Genomic DNA, 22,992 nt, shown 5'->3' with positions numbered 1-22,992 from the left:
TTCAAACATGAACATGCTCCTTCACTGCCGATTTTTTCAAGATCATTTTATTGTCAAACCACCAATTTCAATTCAGCTAAAATGAGTACTGATTTGTTTTAAACTAAAAAAAAAAAAAAAAGCACCTGAAGTATCTGGATGATGGCAGCTTACTAAAGTCCTGCAACATACACATATAAAACCAATGATTTCTGTAAACAAAATACATATTTTCTGTATTTAGGCTCCTCTCTCTCGGGGTGTGAAGTTCAAGTGTATATTGGGTAGAGGCTAGACAGCTTTTGTGTAATGTATAAAAGACATGCTGTCTCCCGGATATGACTTTCCATTCCTCAGCTTTGTCTTTTCGGTGCTTGTTCCCTTTATTCTTCCCTTCAGCTTTTCTTCCCAATGATTCACTTCCTTTCAGGACTATTCCTCCTACTGACTCCTCACCCAGGGCTGCCTGGCCTGCCGTCTAACCAACTCTTCATTGTTTCTTCCACTTAACACCTACTCAATACTTTACAGGTGTTTCCCAAGAGTATTAAAAAGGTATTAGCAGGAGGAACAATAGAATCAAACTCCCAGGTACCGCGGACAAGCCGTCTGAGAGAAAAAAAATATAAGAGAGAAAAAAGAAATATTTGTTTGCTTTTTGGTTTCCATTTTTAGTAGAAAATCCCCAGTGTGTAATGAGTGCCTAGGGAATAAAACACGAGCCAGAATTCTTTTAAGTTTCCCCTTCTCATTTTAAAACTGTGAGATGAAATTATTATATCAAAACACGAAGGCAGAAAAAATGTGGTTCCTATTTTATCCTTTTTGTAAGATAACTGAGTTAAATTATTGGGGCCGTATTTTGAGAACATATCAACTAGTCCTACACTAAAACTGAAGGCAGGAGCTGAGTTATTTCTCCTTTACTGCAGGAGAAGAGCTGGGCACTTGTGCACCCTTTCCTAACTCATCAGTATTTCACACCACTGGCTCACACGTAACTTCTTATTTTAAAACAAGCTCTTCATAACTGAAAATAGAATGAAATATAAAGAAAACAAAGTGTCTCTCTTGCTGTTAGGGAAAAAAAAAAAAAATCTATGGGCCAATCTTTCCCACCAGACAGCGCTTGCTTCCCTCCCCCTGTGCATCACAACAGCCACATTCCTGCCTAAGTGCTCCTGCAGACTTTTTTCAAGCTCATCTTTGCCGTGAAGCAGAGTAAGTTGGTGCTGTGTCAAAGAGTTACTCCTTAAAGCCTCCCGGAACGGAGGAGTGCATCCCGATCCAAAGCCAGGCTCCAGACTCACTTGAGCACCAAGTGCAGGTTTGCGGAGAGCCGCGGGTCCGTGAACTGCGTCGTTCTGTTGTTATGGTCAACAAAATAAACCCTGCCTGTTGCTGTATTTCGGATCTCCCATCCAGGAGGCAGTGGACCAAGCTCTTCACAATTGATGTTGCTAAGATCCCTGTGAAAACAAATATAAAATGAAAAATACCTCAGCAATTGGCCTCCGAGCCAAACAAGCGTAAATGTAACAGAACAATTCCATGAAGTCTCAGAAAATGTATTGTTTCAGAAACCTGATCTGTTCAGCTGGAATCTCTGCTCCCAAGGTACAAGCCCACCACAGCAAAAACACACGCCCCAGAACACATGCCGTGGGGAAAAAAGTTCTTATCAAATAGCCCTCATTTTACAAACTAACTTCAGCTGTTAAATTAATAAAGGCTTCAAACAAAAATAAAGACCATTGCCTTATTTGTCAAAATGGAATTGCAGTTCTGCACCAATTCTGACAGAAAACATTTTTTAAAACAACATTAGTCACGTAAGGAGCTGTGAATCACACTTTAGAAACTCGTACAAAACAAAACTGTATTTCTGAAGAGTTAGACTTTCCACGAAGAATTACACATGGGATGTGTATGGCACTGGCTGCTTTGCCCCAGAAGCCCATGAGCTTGTGGGGAGCAAACAGCTCTAACCAACTATTTCAAATGAAGGAGTAGATGAACAATGACTCAGCTCTGCCCTGAGCAATGCAGAGGTGGCTCAATAGGGTCTCAAGAAAAATTCTGCTGAAATTAGGAAGATGCAAATCATTCCAGAGCCTCACTGAAAACAAATGCTGGTCTCCAAAAATATACACTGATTATTCATGGATGCAATTCACACCTCAGACTGTCCAGTGCAGCTCTTCCCAAAGGTGTTCAGCTCTCCCAAAATCATAGGAGCTGAGGGAGGGAAGAGCCAAGGGACAGAATGCCTTAAAAGGTGCAGTCTGCAGGGATTCCAAAGACTTGAGGAGCCGCTTATGGAAACATGGAAACAAGCTCTGGGATTGAACTGCTGCTATTCCCCAGGAACACACTGGTGTGTACTGCAGGGATTACTTTTGCTGGCTACATGACTGTGGCTATTAGCCTCAAAAACACAATATTCCTTAGAAATGACATCAATTCTACCCTCATGCAAACAATTCTTGTGCTCAGAGACACTCCTGCTGTTTGTGCTGCCACACCTCAGGGCACTGCTGACTTAGATTGCACACAGAACTATCACACCCCAAACTTAAGGATTAGATCTTCATATGATTTTTTTTTAGAGCCTAGTTTTGCATAATACACAAGTCACTGACTTCCTACACAGCTGCAGCCTCGGCTCTGCAGGCAGTGCATCAAAGCTGCATCAAAGCAAGGTACAATCTTCCAACAGAAAAACAGTAACAAAATTCAATTTCAAACCACACAAATCTCACACCACCATTCCTGGACTTTAGGAGGCAAGTGTTTACAACAGGATTTATTATAATTTACAACAGGATTTCTTGGTTATTTAAAGGACAATCAGAAGCTACCAATAATTTCCACTATCATCCTTTCCTTTCAAACACAACAGCAATAATCACATGTACTTTCATGAACAGTATGTGCATGTATATTGTGTAAATAAGGACACGGAATTTAAAATACTTAGGATTTGGTTTTTTCCAAGTATTGAGATAACTGCAACAGGAAAAGCAGTTTGACTGTTCAATCCAACCCAGTTTTCACCAAAGTATCTTGATGGAACTTCTTTTGGAAGTGTTCAGATTCTACTGTTTGTTTCATTATGTTGCAGAGAACTAAAATCTGGACTTGGCTCTAATTCATATGCAAAATCTAGAATCAGTGAACTGTTCCAGTTTCCAAAACACTACTGTAATTTATTTCCTAGTTTTCCATTTTTTCATTACAATACCAACTTGAAGAACTGGGGAAGACAGACTAATTTGTTCTGATGAATGATGTGTTAAAATAATGTATTAGGGGCCAAGAATCAGAAATATTAGCCAGAGAAAACTTGGAGGAGAGCACTGCTTAAATGATTTTGATTTGAAATATTAAAGGTACTCCCATAATTTCTTACCTAGGTACTCTTGGATCGTGCCACGTGCTGACACCAGTTTGAGTATGCAGAAAATAGACCTGACCTTGCTGAGTTGTCCTTTGCTCTGCGAAATCAAGACAAATTAATAAACGTAAGAACAAAAAATGCAGCATGAAGATTCACAAAAACTGATTTCCTTCAACTAAGGAACGAAAATATCTTCCACACATGAAGACACAACCCATTTTCCCGGTTTCCCGAGACCCCCCACAAGTAACCCCCTTTGATTTCCATACCGTATCCTTCAGGCAGGTCGGGAGGAGTGTGCAGGTGTGTCCTGCTCATGTAGTTCCTGTGCCTCTGGGAGCGGACCCTCCTCTCGGCCAGCCGCGGATCCGCCGCCTGCCCGCAGGACGCGCCGTTGGTGCCGCTGATGGGAGTGTTCTCGTCCACCAAGCAGCTCAGGGGCCTGCCCGGGCTCGAGTACTCGGATGCTGGCCTGGGGACAGCGGGGAAACCTCAGTGCTGGTGGCCACACAGCACACCTGGGGCAGCTGCACCCCGGGCTCTGGGGACACCTCAGCGACCTGCCCAGCAGGACACCTCGAGTGGAGCAGGAAGCTCCAGGAAGCTCTGGTGAGGTTCTACAGTCACCAGAGGAACCTCCTCACCTCCAAACTTTCTCACCTTGCCTTCGTGCGGCTGAGGAAGTGATTCCTTCTAACTTTTGTTATTCCTTCTATCTTTTAAGGAATGTTATTAGGGCAGGAGGGTGAAAAGGGACTAAGCAAGAATAAAAGCAGTTGCTCATAAGAGCAACACTGACCACTGTGATTTTGTATCTCAATGCTGCTTTCAAAAGTATTTTAAATGGGTTAAAGGGGGATTGACAAGGTCACAAGAAATCTTCAACACAAATTATACATTTTGCATTTGTTTTTCTACTGTGTCTAGAACTTAGAAAGGGTATTTCAACATACCAGGAAAAAGAGAAATAGGAAAACAAAAAGCTGTTCAGTCCTTTCAATCCCAAACTGCAAACATGTATCAGAGCTGATAGTGTTAACAGTCCAGATTATTTAAAATGAAATATATCCATGCAGAGACTAGAATTATATTGAGAATGGAAGAGAACATCTGCCGACACAGACAATCTGCAGAGGATTCTGATAAAAATGCAGTGACACTGCCTGCAACAGTAAAAGTGGCTTGAGGAACAGTTTCACAACACACATCTACAGTGATCAGAAAAAGTGATCACAATGATTTCCAAACACATTCTGCAGCAATCAGCTGTAACTGTTCTGGGTCACAAGGTCACAGAGCAGCGTCTGACAGCTACTCGTGGACTCATTTCTTCACCCCTTAAGAACTCTGAAAAATGTAATGTCTGTATTTATAGAGCTCTACCACAGCATCTCTACAAGAAAGCAAAGATGTTACGACTAGGGCAGGGGAAAAAGGAGTCAGAAAGATCTTCTGAGTTAAATATTAGGCAGACTGAAGGAGAAAGATGCTAAAGAAGGAAAGCATTCAGCTTGTGCAGAGTGACTGAGCAGAGGAATGAGCAATCCAATCCCCCTGTGAGAGCCACTTGGAACTACTCAATAATCAAACTCCATCCTCCCCACAGTGTCCCAAGGAATTCCTCACCGTGTGGGTCGCTCCCACTGAGTTGTCCGTGTGATGTGGTTTAAATACTGGATCCTTCCAGAAGCCGTCCTGCGCTCCTCCCACCTGCAGGTCAGACAGGCACAGATAAGGCACTGAGTGGTATTTCCAGGAAACCCGGGCACAAAACGTTTCCAACAGAAATGCCCAGCTCAGGAAGACTTACACTGCTATGAATCATGTTAGCTGAATGAGGAGAGAGAAAACAACTGAAAGTTCAACTCAGAAATGGTTTAACATATTCTTCCCTTGGAACCAGGCACATCATTAACAATGTCACACCTTCATATTCAATAATGGCTTGAATTCTAATTAAATTCAAACAGCCACATAAAGGAACTTCTTGGAAACATGTTTAATAATGCATTTAACTTCTTTTGACCACTGACTCTAACAAATGCTTTCAAAGCATCTTCATGCACTACTTGCTTTCATTAAAAAATCAGCTTCAAATAATGTGACTTTTTAATTATCATTAAATTTGCACTCTGAAATACACGAGGCTGTACAGCAAATTTTGCAGTTACACAATTAAGTGAGCAATATTTATGCAAGGAACATTCTGAAGTGAAAGTTTAGAAGCATTTTCAAAAATGGTTTTGACTTATCTGGACTCCAAATGAACAAAATAATGCTGTTACAGCCTAGGATGATGATTTGCATTCCAAAATTCATCCTCTGAAAATTCATTTTCTCCTGTCTTTACCTGCCAAGAATCACATTCAGAAAGTCTGTGTTTGCTCTGAAGAAGTTGCTGACAGCACCAGAACGTAAACCAGAGTATTTTCCTGTGTTTGCAAAACTGTTCTAGGTGACAATGATGTCATTAACTCTCACAGGGACAAACAAGAATCCTAGACCCTACTTTTGGAAGGCAAATACAGCAAGAACTTGGGCTGCATTACCTTTTCCAGTCACGTTTTCTTCCCTAAGAGGTGCACGAAGAAGAAGTGATCCATGTTTATCACAGTGGATCTACACCTCTGTGTGGTGCTGAAGAAGGGCAGCCAGGCCGTGTGGTCACTTCCTTGCTACAAACTACTGCATGCATAAGGCACTTTGCTGCCTGTGATTTAATCTGAAATATGTGTTTTCTTGGACAAGTTATTTTCCAAAGCATTTCTTTACATATGTCACCTCCCCTTTTCCAAGTGGAGATAAGACAACAGCCAAACTATCAACCGCCTTGCATAGCCCAGCTGGCTCAGCTCCTGCTCTGAATGCAGAACTGCAGAACTCTGAGTGCAAGATCAAAAATAGTTTATTTGCACACTGAGTTCTCACTATTACAGAAGTCTGTTGTATGAGCTGTATTTGTGTTTACATCACAGTGGTGTCAGCTTACCCATCTGGTAAATCGTTATCGAATAACCGACTGCAATCCACAACTTGTCCTCCTGTGCCTATTCGGTCTCTGGACTGAAGACTGACTATTAGGATAATAAAAGAATTATTAAAGATGTGGCATCTGAATGCAAATCGTGGTTACATTTGAAAGAGAATTGGTACAACTTGGAGGACTAAGCTGAGACATGTTTGGGTTATTTTTTCCTTCTCACAACTCTGTTTTCATACATGAAATTCTCTACATCTTACTTAAAAAAGTCAGCTTAAGGAATATGAGTGCATGTTGAGGCAGAAAAGGAAGTGAACTGTAAAACTGCAATTAATTTTGTGTGTTGAGGTGGACTGTGACACTTAACTGTGGCACTGGGGTGCCACCTCACACACGGCTGGGACAGGGGCAACAGCAGAACTCTGAACAGGAAGAGCTAAAATAAGGAATTCCTCCCTGGTTTTGACTCTTTCTCATATATTTTGCATGCCCATGAGTTCCAACATACACACAGACACACAAACACAAAACCAGGCAAAATGTAACTGCTAGAAGCACTTCAGATTTGGTTTTTTGGCTACTTTCTAACACCAGTAGTAAGAAGTCAAGGTAACTCACACAAAGCAGCCTGAAAAGCCCTTGCTTGCCCTCACCAAAACTGCTTCACTTTTAATTTTTTTTTTTTACATGATTCACTGTAATGGGTATTTATGCCTGAAGCTTTTGTACTGCAATTATGAAAACAGAGATTTTTTTTTAGACTGCTTTTGTTCCCAATATCACAGTTCAAAAGTGTCCAATCTGATAATTTATGACACTTGTGTTCCTGTGGGGTTGGGGTGGTTTTTTGATGTTTTGTTACGCCTTTAACAATAAAACAATTGCTTAAAAAGCTAAATACGTGCTGGGGCCCACATTTCTTGAGGTGGCATTAATGTACCTCTGGACAACTGTCTTAAGAGTCCTATTTATATGCAGTGAAATTATCTTACAGACCTTAACCTGGATGCAACCAAACCCTTGTAAAGATCAGAAAGTTAAAAAAGCTGGAGCAGAACTGACAGATTTTGCCTGAGTCCCCAAATTTTCAACAACATGTTTTGAAGCTTAGAACTCAACAGACCAACCCAAGGAGCCCTGGAGTACCTGCTGCATTCCTAATCCATGTTAACCCCTCATCATCCACGAACTCTAACATCACAAGACAACTTCAGAGGGAAAGACACCTTTAACTTCAACCAAACAGGATGTCACATGATGTATTTATTCTGCCACAAACCCACATACTACAATTCACACCACTGTGGGTAGACAAGGTTTGGGAAGCAAAACACACAGGCAGAAATTAACACAAACAAAAGAAATTACCTCTCCTTTGCCTACGTGAGGAGCAAAATTTGTGCACGGCTTCATTTTGTAATAAGTAAGGGCTTATTTTTTTCTGCACTGCCACATCAGAAATAAAGTGGTGGCACAGAAGAGCTGCAAGATTAAGACACAATTCAGATGCCCCTGGATCCATCGCTGAAAATGCCCCCTTTTCTTCCTCTCTTTGAAGACAACCCAGGGATTTAAGATAAAGATCCCCTTGGTCCCTGTACCAAGGCATACCCACTGTGCACTTCATTTGCAAGATTATAATCTACTGAAGGCATCAATTATATTTTAATATGGGTTTGCAATATTGCATGGTCTCTTAATTTAAGAGAGTTTATAATTGGAAGAACTGAGAGTATATTTGTAACTTATTCTGCCTTTTACTTATTTTTAATCTAGATTTCTCTACCATCTAACAGCTGCAGTGGAATTATCTAGTTTTACTCAGGCTCATTCATCCACTCAATAAAGTTGTATTAGTGAAGAAAGATTAAAATATAAGAAGATTAATAATGACAACTTAAATAAAAAAATACAGGAGTCTCTGGAATCTTACCAAGGATGCATTAAATTAAAACAGAACAATGACTGAGTAAACTTGACCTTTCTGATGGCATCAACAGAAAACAGAACACTCAGATTTGCTCTGGGTCTCTGCTGTAACCTGACAAGGTGGTTTTCTGTAGGTTCAGTGCACGATCCAACAGCTCCTGGTGTCAGGGGCAGCCCCAGCAGCATCCCAAGAGAGCCAGAGCTGCTTTGGCTGCACCACTTCTCACAGGCACAAAGCTAAAGCCAGCCTGGAGTCCAGCCTGTGCCCACACTGCTGACTAGTTCTGACTACTTCTCCCTGACCAGTTCTCTCTGAAGTCTCTTTGCCATTGCACACTGCAATGCATTTGCCACAGGCCTCCCAGCCCTTTCTGCTTTGGGGAGGGGTTTCTGGGCTGGTGTTTTTCCCCTTTAATGAATGGCAGCACTCCCCAGCGATGCTGACCAGGATGTGAGTTCATACTCTGGAGGGCAGCATGAGAGCACAGTCCCTGCTCTGAGCTGTGGAGCTGCCAGCACACCCTGAACCTGCTCTCCTGTGCACCCAGCTCAGCCTCCCCTCCAAGGGCACCCACAAACAAAGCTGCACACACAGGGATGCTCAGGGGACCAGGACACTGGAGCAAAGCCAGCAAGCAAACCAAACCCACAGCAAAACACACCCCAGAGAAGTGACTGATTCATCCTTTACTCTTCTGTGCAAGCTCATGTGGAAAATTTAATTGAGAACAGCCTGAAGGGTCAGCAATGCACTTACAAATCCACATTTCTACCATCATTCACTCTCCTGTGCCACCACACTCTCATCTCAATGCAAGCACTTGAGATCAGACAGAGACAGACGATTAAAGCAACACCAAGAGGTAAAGTCACAGCTGTTATTAAACAGAGGGAGGCAAACAAACACACTTATTTGCTGACTAATATTTCAGAGGTGTTCCCTGGCTGACAGAAGTGCTGTTTGGATATAATTTCAACTGGGAATTGAACATAAAACTGAGCATAAAAATTCGCTTTTATTTTCCTCATGTCCAAATATTCTCATTAACATCTCGCTGTATAAATAAAGAACTTCCTTATCCTGACCAACTTTTGACTTACGTGACCTGTTATAAGTGCTGAGAACATAGAAGGAACCAAACAAAGAACTGAGAATGCACCAAAAAGAGAATGTTTATGAAGTTTTTGTAGATACTTGCTTTTCAATTTGCCAGCTTCTAAACTTTTTAATTCTGAAGTTATTTAAAGTTCATGAGTTCACAGAATGACAAAGCACAGTTATTGAGGTTGTTGACTTGTTAATAAGCCATGAAAACACAAAATTAATTGATCAAGTCATCCCAGACAGCAATTTTACTTGCTTATAAGCAAGATGCTTTTTAGGTTTTCCCCAAAACCTAAGGGAAGCACAGCCTTGCTGGAGCTCTCAGTGGCCACGAATTTTGTAGTCAGTTTTTCAGAGACAGCTCACACTCAAACTGCCACCATTCTTTACAGTGAAATTAAAAACTTTCCTTTTTTTTTTTTTTTTTAACCTATGGTCTTATTTTCCCCAACATTTATTATAATATTTTAGTTTGGGGGTTTTTTTTAGGTGGTTTGAGCATTTTGGCTTGCTTTTTGGTTGTTTGGGGTTTTTAAAAATTCTCTACCTAAATAATGCTAGCCTGAGGTCCAAATGGCTCTGGCAGTAGACAGGAGAATTCAATATAGAAAACTGACATCTGGAAAAGTTACTTCTATGGCTACTATAGAAACTAAAGATAAAAAGAGAACTAAAAGATAAAAACCTTTACTCACCTACTATCTGTCCTCTAACAGTATCATTGTCATTTGGCCCAAGCTTGCAGAGATCCAACCTCTGATCTACAAAATGAGGGCACAAACACCATCACAAACTACTAAACCACCTGGAAGCTTTAAAAAACCCAGCAAAAACCCAATTAAGTGTCATTCTTCAAAAGCCTGTGCATGCAAGCTTGGGCTGAAAAGAAGAAACCTGTCCTTATCTTACTTACAACCAGTGTCTTTAAGGCGGTTGATTGCGTTTGAGAGAAGTCTCACACAACCCAGAAATCCAGCTCCCTGCTTTTTATGAATTTTCTTGTGATTCCACACGCTGATCGTTATTGAATCCGACTTCCCAATGTATCTGAAAAACGTGGAACAAATAGTACTGTCAGTGGCACTTACTGCACACTTTGATGATGCACCAGAAACCACCTTGGGGGAAGAAAAGATCATCAACCACTACATTAACAATTTAACACACACTGTAATGGCAAGAGAGAGCAAGTCATCTGCAGGTAAGATGTACACTGTACTTCAATAGAAGCATGTCTCATGGAGGAGCTCACTTGAATACAAACTGCTCTGAAAGCCTGATTTGGGAAGGGGCATTCACATGAACCTAAATTGCTCAAACAGCAACACGAGCAGGCTGCAGGCTGGCCCTCCACCACAGCTCTCTGAGCAGCCACAAACATGCTCAGCCCCAAGCCCCAGCCCAGCCTGCCCCAAGGGGGACAGTGCTCATGGCATCCCAGCAGTGTGTGGGGGCAGCAGGAGCAGGGACAGCAGCCCCAGGGCGGGGCAGGAGCCAGGAGCTCTTCGGGGTTCTCCTGCAAGCCCCAGGAATGCAGGGAGCCCCAGCACCCAGCAGTGTCAGGCCAAGCCACCACACAGCTGCAGCTCCCCAGCCCAGGGAGGCTGATTTAGCCTCAGTCACGTATGCTTGGGACACACATGACACCTTACAGCCACACAACCAGGCCACACAGGGCTTGGCTGGGATGTGCCACGCTCCCCTCCTGCTCGGGACTCTCCTCACAGCAGTGCCACGGACATGCTTGGCCAAAGCTGGATCTGTGTGCACTGCCTTGGGGAAACCTGGACACTGCAGGCGGTTTAATTTCTGCTTTTTTTGTTTGAAGCTTTGTTCTTCACAGGCAATTACTTTGTGAGCTTGTTTTTGTTTTCAAAACTTTCAGAGGACAGTTTCAAAACACTCAAGATAAATCAGTGATTGCCAATACTGAATTATTTTCAAGTTGAGGGAAATGAATTTGTAACTATCTTGGCTTAGATCCCAAGAATTGCTTGTAGTTCTCTCTTCCCAGACCACAAATTCTGGCCTTAGTTTAGTTCCAAGTGCTTCTTTTTTGTTTGTTTTTGAATGAAAACTGATCAACCAATGTCTAAATGCATCTCCCCATTGACTGTGGCTTTACTGGCTTTTAAACATCTTAATATTTTCATAAAGATAGAAATGATACTGTCAAGGTTGGCAAACCAAATAATTGAACTAACTGGCATGGCTTAAAATTACAGCTGTGATCAGGTTAACATCTCTCCCATTTTTCTTTTTCCAAAAAGCAGAACTTGTACAACTTCTTTTCCCACCTGCAGACAGCAACTGACCCAAGAAGTAGGAGACAGAAAAACCTCATGGATAAAAGTAACCACTGCACATTTACACAAAACAAACCCAAACAAAACACAAACTTCACACTAAAAAGCCCCGAAGTTTTTTGAATAGTAAACTGACTATATAATATAGGTCAGATTTTTGGCCTTACAACCTTGACAATGCCAATTTTGCATAAAGAAACGAGATGAAGATGGGTAATCACGTGCACAGTTGCAGTCTACAATGCTTTATGTACTTAAAATAAATTCTTATGAGAACAGTTTAGGTGCACTTAAAAATAAAGACTTATCATGACCTGTCTTGAATTTTCCAGTTTTCCTTGTTGCTTTAAAAAAGTCAAAGGTATATGGTTAAACACAATTTCATAACAGAACAGTTTGAATAATACGTAGAACAGCTGAATACACAACACAGTTTCCAAGAATTCCTGTAATGTTTCAGGGTGAGGTTCTCAGGGTTGGGATGAACAGTCACCATCCACACCAAGCAGGTGGGAACTCCACATTCTACTACAATCTACTCTTCATTTTTGCACTCAAAAACCTGGGCTGGTTCACACTTTAAAAGAAAATAAGCAAGACAAGCTGCATTTTCCAAAGAAAAATGTCTATTTTTTTTAATAAAGGAAGAAAATAAATAGTTAAGTAACATCTAGTTGGCTTTACAGCAAAATATTTCATCTGTATCTCTGCATCATTTCAGGCATAAAAACCCATGGTTGTATTTAGAGAGTGACAGTAGGACAAGCTGACATTTCCAATTCATTTGGTGGATAAGTTACATTTGTTTTACATCATCTGGCAATAAAGTTCCAACATAAAAGCCTGAGCTAGGAATTTTATTTTTTATTAAAAAAGAATGTTCCAAAAACTGAAGTGCAACAAACCAAACCACAAACAAAAAACCAGAACCCCCCCATTTTGTGGGATGACTCTCTTCCTCCTTCTAATTAAAGTTCTTGGAGCTTATATTTATTTTTTCCTCTATCCTATCAGCAACATCTATTCCACAGCTTCAGTACTTCAACAGAGATAACTGGATTAGTATTAATGAAGTGGAAACATAGAAATTCAATTGCATAGACATTTTGTTGACTTTCATATTTTCTGAACCTTTAAAATTAAGACTCTGATTAAGAACTGCATGTTCAGAAATTTTAACTTCCCTACTCTTAGCACTTCCATTTCTAAGAAAAAAAAATCAAATTCATCCCTTACTAGAAACCTCTAAATTATTTAAATAAAAATTTAGAAATTTAGAACACGGGGACAATTGTTATTTTGTCTACCACTGAGTAAAGTCTGGAATCAAGAGACTTTTCATCCCCATGGCATTACATACACCTTCCCTGAAGAGTTCACCTCACTGAAGAAATGAGGACTGAAGAAAGTGGAAAAAGATATTCCTGAAAAAACACACCTCTTCCTGATCACAAGCCAGACATACTCCCTCCAGAAGGAGAGAAAAATTCAGCATCACGAGGTATGAACTCAAGTTTGGAAGCCAGGAATTCCCTATTTCTAATCCATGCTGTCACACAGACTTTTTACGACCTGGACAAATTATTAGGAATTCCCTATTTCTAATCCATGCTGTCACACAGACTGTTTTTACGACCTGGACAAATTATTTGGGTTTTTTTCTCCATTTTCCCATTTCTGACTTTTTTTCTCATATAATCTCAGTGTTCTGCTTTGAGCTGCTCCAACTGCTTTCAGACTGGGGAGAAGAGGATGTGAAGAGACAGAATGAAAAATAGCACCCCAATTTTTTCTCTGCCATCTTCATTCACTTCCCTTCTGGCATTTCCCATCTGTGCAGCAATTGAAGGCTGTTTGAGCCTCTGGGATGGTCCCCAGGACCTGCCAGGGCTGTGGCTGAGGCAGGAATGGAGCAGGAATGGGGCAGGGACACGAGGTACTCACTGGCTGCTGCAAAGGGCATCAGCTTCATCCAAAGGGCCTCAAGCCCCACGTGGAGAAGGAAAAGGAGTTGCACAGAGCTGTTTGATGGCTCTTTAGGAGCTCCATCTAGGATGGGATTGTCTAAAACAGTACTAGGCAGAGCTGCTGCCTTCTCTCCCTGAGAAAAACCTAGGATCCTTAGCATTAACTAGACAAAATAGAGTCAGGGGATTGGGGAAGAAAAGTGATTCTGCCAGGGCAGTGCAGCAGCCTGAGGATGTGAAGGCACCAGAGAGCAGCAGAAGCTGCAGTGAGGAGATTTTGGGAAGAGGAGGAGTTATTTGTGGGAGTTGGGTGAGGTCCCACTGGAGAGAGATCACTAAGGAGAAGAGTCCATGCAGGAGCCTGGGGATGAGGAGTTGAGGGGCACAGACTAAAGCTGGGAGCAGGAGCAGGTTTGGGTGGAGATGATGGCACGAACAGCTTGCAGAGAGAAACAGGGGATGGGACCTGCTGTGCCTTAAGGCCAGGGGCTGCTGGGGAGGCTGGGGCAATGGGGGAGAGGTCTGGCTACCACAGGAGGGAAGAAAGGGGAAGGAAGAGAAAAAGGGGATTTAATTTCCTGAACTGCTGGTTTAGGTAGTTTAGTTCTGAATGCAATAAGTCCGTAAATGTGTCAAGTCTGTATTCAAAAGCTCTGAGGAAAGGCCTGAACAATAGGGAAAACACAAACAAGACTGAAAATAAGGAAGGGGAATACATCCAGGGCAAGCGTGGTATTTTACTGACATTAAACTACATCCAGACAGCAACTATTTGGCAATTTCTTTCTGGAAAGTCTCCCAGATTCCCCCTCTCTACACACACACCCATCTAGGCTGAAGAATCCAAGCAGCTAATTCAACCACTTCCTTTTCACACCAAGATCTGAATTAAGAACCACATAAGGCAGAAGCTAACCCCTTTTTGCTCTTTAGAACACTGCAGAAGTCCTTCTAAAAAATTCTTATACAACAGAATATCTACTTATGCTGAATCAGGTCAGCAAGCCACAAAATTCTCCTGGAATTAGCAACTTAATTCAGACATTACTACAGGAATGTATTACAACAGCTCCATCTGACTGTGCCATTTGCATCTGCCACCATACGGTACATGAAAAAATTATCTTAATAACTGATGCAGCAGATGAAAAGCTGAGACCTGACACTGAGTATATTACACAGTAAAAATTTACTTTACAATAATAGCCAGGCAGAGAGTTCTTGTACCAAAGAGATTTAATCTTCTACTGCTGTTTTAAATAGGAAGCGAAGATAATGTGACTGATGTTTATAAATGAAAATACATTTCCTTAGAGTAAGGAATAACAGGTGACACTATAACAGGGGTTAAATTATTATGAAGAAAATTTGGAGAGGGAAAGGATTATTTTCTAATAACAAGGCCTGACACCACACTGAATTTTACTTTGGTTAGAAATACTGGATATACTTCTATCATCAGGGAATTCAACAGCCAGAATCAAAATTTTTAAGGGAACTTCTCTCAACAAGAAAAAAACAAACCACCACCCAAAAAAATACTTCACACAGGTCTAAATTCCATTGGACAATCCAGCAAGAGATGCTTCAAATCTGCTCAAGCAAAACATTCTGCCAGAACCCCCCTTTTTCTCTCTGCTTTTTATTATATGTTGTGGATTACAATCACAGCCTTGGAAAGACAATACAGTATCCAGATACAACCATGGCTTGTTCTATAAAACAACCTAAAAATACCTCCTCATCATCCTTCCTTAAAAGTTACAACCAGAAAGGAATTTTTTCTAAAGATTTTACAGTTTTTTTCCATTACTCTTCTTGCATATCAACATCCTTCCTCATTTCCCACGTCCTCTGCTTCTTTTCTCCAGAAGGGAATCAAATCATCAGCCCAGGGAGCACTGAGCATCCTTGACAGCCACTCCAGACAACTCCACTGTCCCACAGCACTTCAAACTGGCCAGTACTAGGGCAGCCACAGGGAACCAGCAAGAATCCCACACAGCATTTTGACATCTTCCACACAGAATCTCACAGAGTGCCAAACAACACCCACCCTCCTCCCACAGCAGAGTCCCTTCCTCAGCTGCACAAAGGTTACAGAAGGATTTGCACTCAGCCATGCTGGCAGCACTTCCCACCTTCTATCCCTGGAAAGCTGTGCATTAATGCTCATTAACAGACCCACCTAACTAAAAAACAATCAAAGTCTGTGCTTGGTTTCAGGGATTTCTCCTTAGCTCTACTCTGATCCTTGGAGAGGACATGGAAAGGCAAAGGTCTGAACCTTTGAACAAACAAAGAGAACCCCTGAAACCTCCATTCTGTATAAATCAATATTTTGATAGGTTTAATACCATTAAAAAACCAAGTTAACTTACAATACTTTCAATTGAAAAGAGAGCCATTTGCTACACATGAACGTAAAACTTGTTTTGCATCCATTTATCTAATGAATATGAATTACAGTCTCACATGCAGAATCTAAGCTTGAATTGGGTTTGGATAATAAAACTATAATATTATTATTTCACTAACTGCCATGATACTTTGTTAATCAGTGAAGAAAATGGTCTGTAACCTGCACTAACACATTATGAACAAGGACTTGACATATTTAGTCTTGGATATTCAAATAAGGAGGAAATCAAGACATGACTTTAAACCAGGCTTTCATATTCTGCTGTGAGACCCATCAAGCAGCTTTTCTTCACTGTGAAAAAGAGGGAAAAGAAATTGTCTGTGTACCAATACCAATTTGCTGCAGGTTTGGTGATGGCCAAAGTTAACATAAATATGTTCAAACAGTTTCTAATAACATAGGACAGGGAATGGAGCCATGGGGGAAAAGTCAGAGATCAGAACAGGAGAACACAATGAAGCAAAACAGTTCATTTCTCTTCCTCATGTTTCATCCCAAGGAAAAAGATATAGAATAAAAGACAAGGAAAATAAAGCATGCACAGAGACCTACATAAAAATCAACGCTTTAATAACTTATATTGTACAGAAATATTCTATGCTTTAGAAAGAGGAAAACCATGACATATATGTGCCATATCAATTTACTTCTCAGAAGCACCAAAAGGTGCTCCAGTGATGATAACAATAATTCAGTGAGAACATTTGGGACAGAAAATGACAGAAAGGAGAGAAAATTGAACAAAAGGCACACAGAGAAAAAGATACTGTGGCACCACAACCAACAAAATTGCATCAAGAGAAGAGCAGTTTGAGGGAAATGCTGTCAATTACTTGCTTCATTTTAACATGAAAATACCACAATAAAACAACTCTGTAGTCCATGTAAGCATGCTGCAGATGTCAGCACCAGAAAAACAAGTGCAGTGTTTAAATTTTGAGGTAAATGAGAAAATGGACTTTTGCTAGGTGGACTTTTCGCTCAAACTAATAAACTCTGGGATACTTTCCAAGCCATACATAGCACAGGATAAAGAACATCTGACATTGTCTGTGTAATTTAGAGGATTTCACTTCAAACCTTTGGTTATCACTGTTACCACCTACAGGTCATAATGCTGATTCCATTTGGGATCAAGTGTATTCTTCACAGTATCTGTAGAATGGCATTGGCCAGATCCATCCACCACAACCTTAGCAAAGGGATCAGGAAGTCCTACAAGGAGGAAAAGAAAAAAAAGCTGCAAAGTGGATCAGGATGCTTTGAAGTCCTTTATCATTGCTCAGTTATTTAATCTTTCATTTGAAGATTTATTTGCCTTTTATTCATAAGTAAGACCCCTACTTTGTCAATGGGAATAACATGACATATTAAGCAAGGGAAGTGGGTAAAACAGCAATTTATTTCACTGATATGGACTAGGAAGAAGTTGTGTAAGTCAAACACATTGGGGGGAAAAAAATCCAAACACCCTAATCTTTGCAATTTAGGTTTAAGTAAATTCTCGGTATACAAAGAAGACAAAGGCAGAGAAAACAGAGTTACATTCTTTATATGTTTAAGATCAAATCACAACTTTGGCTGATATTGGTGTAACAGAGAATTGCCTGTAACAGGTTATTTTTGCTTTTAGGATCCACTTAGTGTACTGCTGGCTTTGTGCTCCGTTTGCTGCCAGCTCAGTACCTACAGAACACTGAACACAGGTTCATCAGAACACCAAAAATCAGTGTAAAGATGGTGCTGAACTCCAGATTCAGGGGTGGAAGAGCAGCAGGAGCAGAGCAGCCCATGATCAGCACCTCCTGTGAACTGACACCAAGGGATGGTCCCACCCCTGACTCCCCAGGTCCTGCCCTTCTCCCTCACACTCATTCATTCCTCCCCTCATCGAGTGCTGTGAGCCAGCTGGAAGAACCAAGGTGGGGAAACATTTATCACATCTGCCGAGGTGCAATTTTGTCCCAGCTGCATTTCAGGTGACTCAGCCAGAGCTGGTCAGGCAGCAGCAGGCTCAGGACAAGTGTCACAGAAAGCACGTGGGGACAAAGGAGTGGGACCTTGGGACATCTGTGCTTCAGCATCACACATTGCACATCCTGAGAGGTTCTTTTCAGGCATGATCAAACTGCTAAACACCCAAGAACTTGCAATCCAATACAGAAATTCAGATAGAAGCAATGTTTTAGAAGTTTCTCAAATCACAGTATAATTCTGGATCATTGCCTCTTCTATTTCTTTCCAAAGCTCAAGTTTGCTCTTCCGAACTCCTCCTGCTCCCAAGGTGGGAGGTGGCAGGCAGGTGATCTGTGCATGCAGGACACAGACAATGGCATTCCTTTCTGCCTTCTTCATCTACTTCTTAGCACTTCTTTCAAAACATTATTAAAATTAATTAAAATATAATTTTAGAGTACGTTGGTGTTATGAGGTGGTTATTAATAATTAAGGAGCACATCTGTTTGCTTGACAAAAGGCTCCTGGATGAAAAACGACTTAATAAATATATGGCACTAAATTTGAAAAACATGTAATTTGCCTGAGTGGATAAATTTGTTTCCCACTCCCATAAAAACAGACAGAGTGTGTCAGTGTTTTAATTATTATCATGATTCTGTGATGAGTGTTACCTAAGACAAAAACAGAAGCCCTGAAATAAAACATCAAAGCATTCAGCCCCCTTACTGCACATATCTTAATATAATGATCATATGCAAATACTGGACTATAGAACTTGCATAATATTTATTCCATCTATAAATAAATGTATAAAACTATAACAGCTACTTACGGAAAAAGTCCTTTTTCACCAAGTTTTTTGCACACAGTACTGCAAGAAGAACAGAAATACAAAATTAAGTTACTGATTGCCAACTTTAAAAAAAACGTTATTTTACCTGACCAGCACTTCAGAAAATCTTGCTTAAAATAAAACAAACATAAATGAACTGTGCTCCTTCATCATTTATACTGCCATGTGAATTAATTCCTGAAAGCTGAGCTGGAAGTGTCATCTTTTAGCAATGCACCTGGAGGCAGATAACAGTGCAAGTGAGATGGTTGTGGTTTCCTCAGGCAATAGTTTCACGTGGCTTTTTTGTCTCCCCATCAACCATTGTGCCAAGTGTGAGTTCACCAGAGAGGGACCTGGAGCACTCCAGGCCGGCTCACCATAATTAGTGCTGGGACACAAGCAGGGGCTTATGCTCAGTTCTACAGCCCAGCAAAAACTCCCTTGATCATAAAAAGCAGAACATTAGGCAGCCAAGGCTTTGCTGTTATCCTGCATCCTTAACAAATAAAAGGTTTTACCTGAAAAGCATTTGGGTGGAGCACACTAACTTCTAAAGCCAGAGTTTTGATGGTTCCAAAGATATCTTTTATTTGTAGCAGCTGATAATTGTTTCAGGCTTTTTTTGTTTGTTTGTTTAAATTAAAAGGAAGGAACATTTGCATTTGTCAACTAAAAATACCCAGGGGAAAACAATCTCCTACGAGAATAAATTTAAATAAACAAATAAATAAATAAAAGGTCAAAGGGGACAAATTTCATATAAAGGTGCCAAGGTACACAAAGAAGACTTCACAAACTGCATCGCTGCTCAACTACTATGCTTATCTATTATCACAGGTTTAGTAAGCAGGAAATATTAGATTCCCCTGTGAAACATTAAAATATTTACTGATAACACAAAAGGATTCTTGGGGATTGAGCAAAAGCATGCATTCCCACAGCTAGTATTAAAAAAAAAAGGGGGTGGGGAGTGGGAAGAGTTATTTGGTTGGAACCTGATGCTGCAAGAGATTCCTCACTATATGATTCCCTTGGATATTTTTCCTATGAGATCGCCAATAGTTATTACTGCCAGGAAATGCAAAGACAGAAAAGTGCATCCAATAATCACATCCCACAGGCACCACCTAAAAGCAAACACCATTGGTCATCCTTTCCCCTCCAGAATACCCTCCCACTGATCCTGCAAGGCTCCTGATCCCCAATTTCTGCCTAAATAAAAGCAGGCAGAGGCAATCCATGAGCACTCCCATGGAGATTTCCACAGCCAGGGCAGAGAAGCACCACCCTGGACAGTCTAAACAATGGAATTTATCTTTTCCCAATTTTTACATTCATAAAGATGCTGATTTTAATGAAGCTGCTTTTCACTGGAATTCAGCACTGTAAAATCTGGCTACAACTCTGCTCAGGTCTGAGGAGTTTTGGTCCTCCATAAAACACAAGGAGATGCCTATCAGTGGCTACAGGGAGTCACAGAACAACTCCTTCACACTGACCTATTCCACAGGAAAGGGACGTTTCTATTCCACAGGAAAGTTCCCAGGAAAATTTCAGCACAGTAGTTTGATAGAAGGGGCTGCTAACAACACTGTTACCCCGATATAGAAGTGCCTGGTTCCAGGCTGGTAGCTGCTGGGGTTTTTTAAAGATGAGAAAAGTAATAAGTATAATTTCTCTCCATTCAAAGACATACTGGTAGTCCTAAAGCAGAGCTCCATTTAAGGGATTTTCACCCAATAATTTCAATCCGAACAGTCAAGAGTAACAAAATACCAATAGAGAGTCAAACATTTCAGGTATTTGATACCCAGCATTCAAGTACATATCAGAAAGAGACTGTCACATCACTGCTCCACAAATCAAATAAAGTTCTTTGGATGGTGCAATAAAAAAATCCAGGTTTCAAAGGCTTACATGTGCCCAACAATCTAAAGTTTACTCTATCCAGAACTTTGAGAACAACCTAAAGGCATCTGAAAAAAAAAGAGGTAATAGAAAAACTGCTTTTGCTGCTCCTTAAGGTTTTATTACACCAAGAATATCCCCAGATGAGTGACAACACAACAGACATCATCTGCCCAAGAACTGCAATAGTTATTGCTCACCAGCCACCTTTCATCTAGTGGCAAAAAAACTTCAAGTAAAATAGATGCTTATACGGATGAGAGATGGCAACTTACTAAAATATCTAAAAAAATATTAATTATTGTCACAGTTTTACCCATTATAAGTAATGGGAAGTGTCAAGTGAAGCTGAGGGCTTAAAATCCAATAGTGAAGTCAAAATTCATCTACAGCACAGCCACATGGGGTGCTCTTGAAACTGTATAATGTCCAAGACACAAGAGGTTCAACTATTCTTGTGACAGAAATTGTAATGTTAACTAATTACAAACACTTCTTTTCAAAAAGAAAGCAAGCCTGCCAATGCAATTTAACTGAAGTGTCGTTTTTATAAGACTGGGCACACGCAGAGCACACAGACTAATAACTGCTTCCCCAACAATTAGCCATGAGTGAACAAACTAGTATTTTTGGCTCAACTTTTCCCTCTCTAGTAACCACATTTAAGGCAAGTCAGATATCAACCCACTCTGGCTTTGTCAGGTTAACAAAACAGGAGAGATGCTGAGAAAGCTTCCACTAACAACACTCTCTCTGCCAGGTATTTCTCGGTGAAAAAGCCCAGGTCCCAGGAGCATCAGCTCACCTCAAAGTGAAACAATCTTCTTCCACACACGGAGCTCTCATCTATCTCAGGACTTTTTTTGGACAAAACTTTTCCCACTGATGGGAAAAGTACCAGAGTTTATGCTCCACTTTTCTAACAGTTTCAACACTGTATTAAAACCTGTCCTGAATATTCTGATAACCAGCTGATTAATAGTTCCTTGAGAATAAAAGCTAAGGAAGTTTGGTTTCCTATGGATTTATGTTTCATGGTTGACTGAAGGCTGTGGCTGAGGCTTTTCCCCTGGGCATTCAGACAGACCCTCTCCCACACAGGCTCTCCCCTGGTCTGGCAGTGCAGGATCTGCTGCAGCTTTTTCCTCTGGCTTCAGGTCACTGCCAGGGTCTCCTCTTTATCCAGGCAATGATTCTCACTAAACTCACGGGACTTAATTATCTCTGAGTCCTCTATCCTAGGCTCAATTTAAGCTAAAGATTCAAAACCCAGAAAGAACTAGAGGGAGATTTCTTTCCCTTGACAAAGCCAAGTCAAAGCGCTGATGATTCTGGACCCAACGCTCATCATTATCAGATCTACACAGCCCCAGCACTAATGGATCCTCTGGAGGCACAAGGGCACTGCAGAAGGTTATTTATTATGTGGATGTGCTTGTTTTAAGGCACTTTTTTGTCACAATTCTTTTGAAACAAAAAGTTAAGCTATTTAAACTTGCATTGGAATTAGAATGCAAACCAATGGCTGGATATACCGAAAAAAACCAGAGGGGTGTGTTGTACCAGAAGTGCATCATCAAATGACATTAATGGTTTCTAGCACACATGTGTAGATAAAGTATTCATTACAGAGTATCAGTGAGTCAATGGATAGCTATGTTTCTGTTTATTACAGACTTCCTGGGTAGTCTACAGAAAAGAGAACATTAATATTCCAATATATACATGCCAAGACAAACAGCACACCAATTTTACATAGTTTACATACATTAAATATTTTTTATCATGCTTTATGATCTCATTCTAACATATGCTAGTCAGGTCCTCTCACAAAAACATGAAAAGAGCATAATGTTATAAGCTACCCAGTCTCCTTCTATGACAGCTTTGCCACACAGTCCACAAACATTCAAAAATAGGAATTAAGTGAATAATATTTGCCAATTTCCTTTTTCTTATTTATTACTCCTGTGACTGACAAAGAACAGTTTACTGAAAAATAATGTAACTATTATAAGTAAATGCAAAATATTTAGTATCCCCAAACCCCTGTAATCTATGTGTTAGCTATTAAAATTTACATGCAATTATAGAGGGGGTGAATAATTGGTTCAACTCACATGAAAATTGAAAGGAACTATGACTATTGAAAAGGTCAATTTAATAGAAAGATAAATATTTCCCTCTCATTTTCTGAACTCT

At 40.6% G+C, this 22,992-nt stretch overlaps 1 protein-coding gene across 6 annotated transcripts in view; it reads right to left on the bottom strand.

The window, feature by feature from the left end:
* The window catches only part of SMURF2 (SMAD specific E3 ubiquitin protein ligase 2), a 60,035-nt gene that overhangs the window by 13,336 nt on the left and 23,707 nt on the right, over positions 1–22,992 (bottom strand). For all 6 annotated transcript variants that reach the window (XR_005956691.1, XR_005956692.1, XR_005956694.1 and 3 more), the window contains exons 2-10: positions 18,880–18,918; positions 17,195–17,303; positions 10,307–10,440; positions 10,089–10,154; positions 6,369–6,453; positions 5,006–5,089; positions 3,649–3,851; positions 3,392–3,476; positions 1,290–1,448 (exon numbers count right to left, since the gene is read on the bottom strand). Coding sequence is in view for 1 of the 6 variants with exons in the window: in XM_041485640.1 (XP_041341574.1) it covers positions 1,290–1,448; positions 3,392–3,476; positions 3,649–3,851; positions 5,006–5,089; positions 6,369–6,453; positions 10,089–10,154; positions 10,307–10,440; positions 17,195–17,303; positions 18,880–18,918 (964 nt within the window). In the remaining 5 variants the exon portion in view is untranslated. The remainder of the gene's footprint in view (positions 1–1,289; positions 1,449–3,391; positions 3,477–3,648; positions 3,852–5,005; positions 5,090–6,368; positions 6,454–10,088; positions 10,155–10,306; positions 10,441–17,194; positions 17,304–18,879; positions 18,919–22,992) is intronic.

Source organism: Pyrgilauda ruficollis, unplaced genomic scaffold (genome assembly GCF_017590135.1).
Source record: "Pyrgilauda ruficollis isolate IOZ18807 unplaced genomic scaffold, ASM1759013v1 scaffold72, whole genome shotgun sequence".
Lineage (NCBI taxonomy): Eukaryota > Metazoa > Chordata > Aves > Passeriformes > Passeridae > Pyrgilauda > Pyrgilauda ruficollis.
The sequence above is the reverse complement of the archived record's forward strand: the minus strand, read 5'-3'. Positions and strand labels throughout refer to the sequence as shown.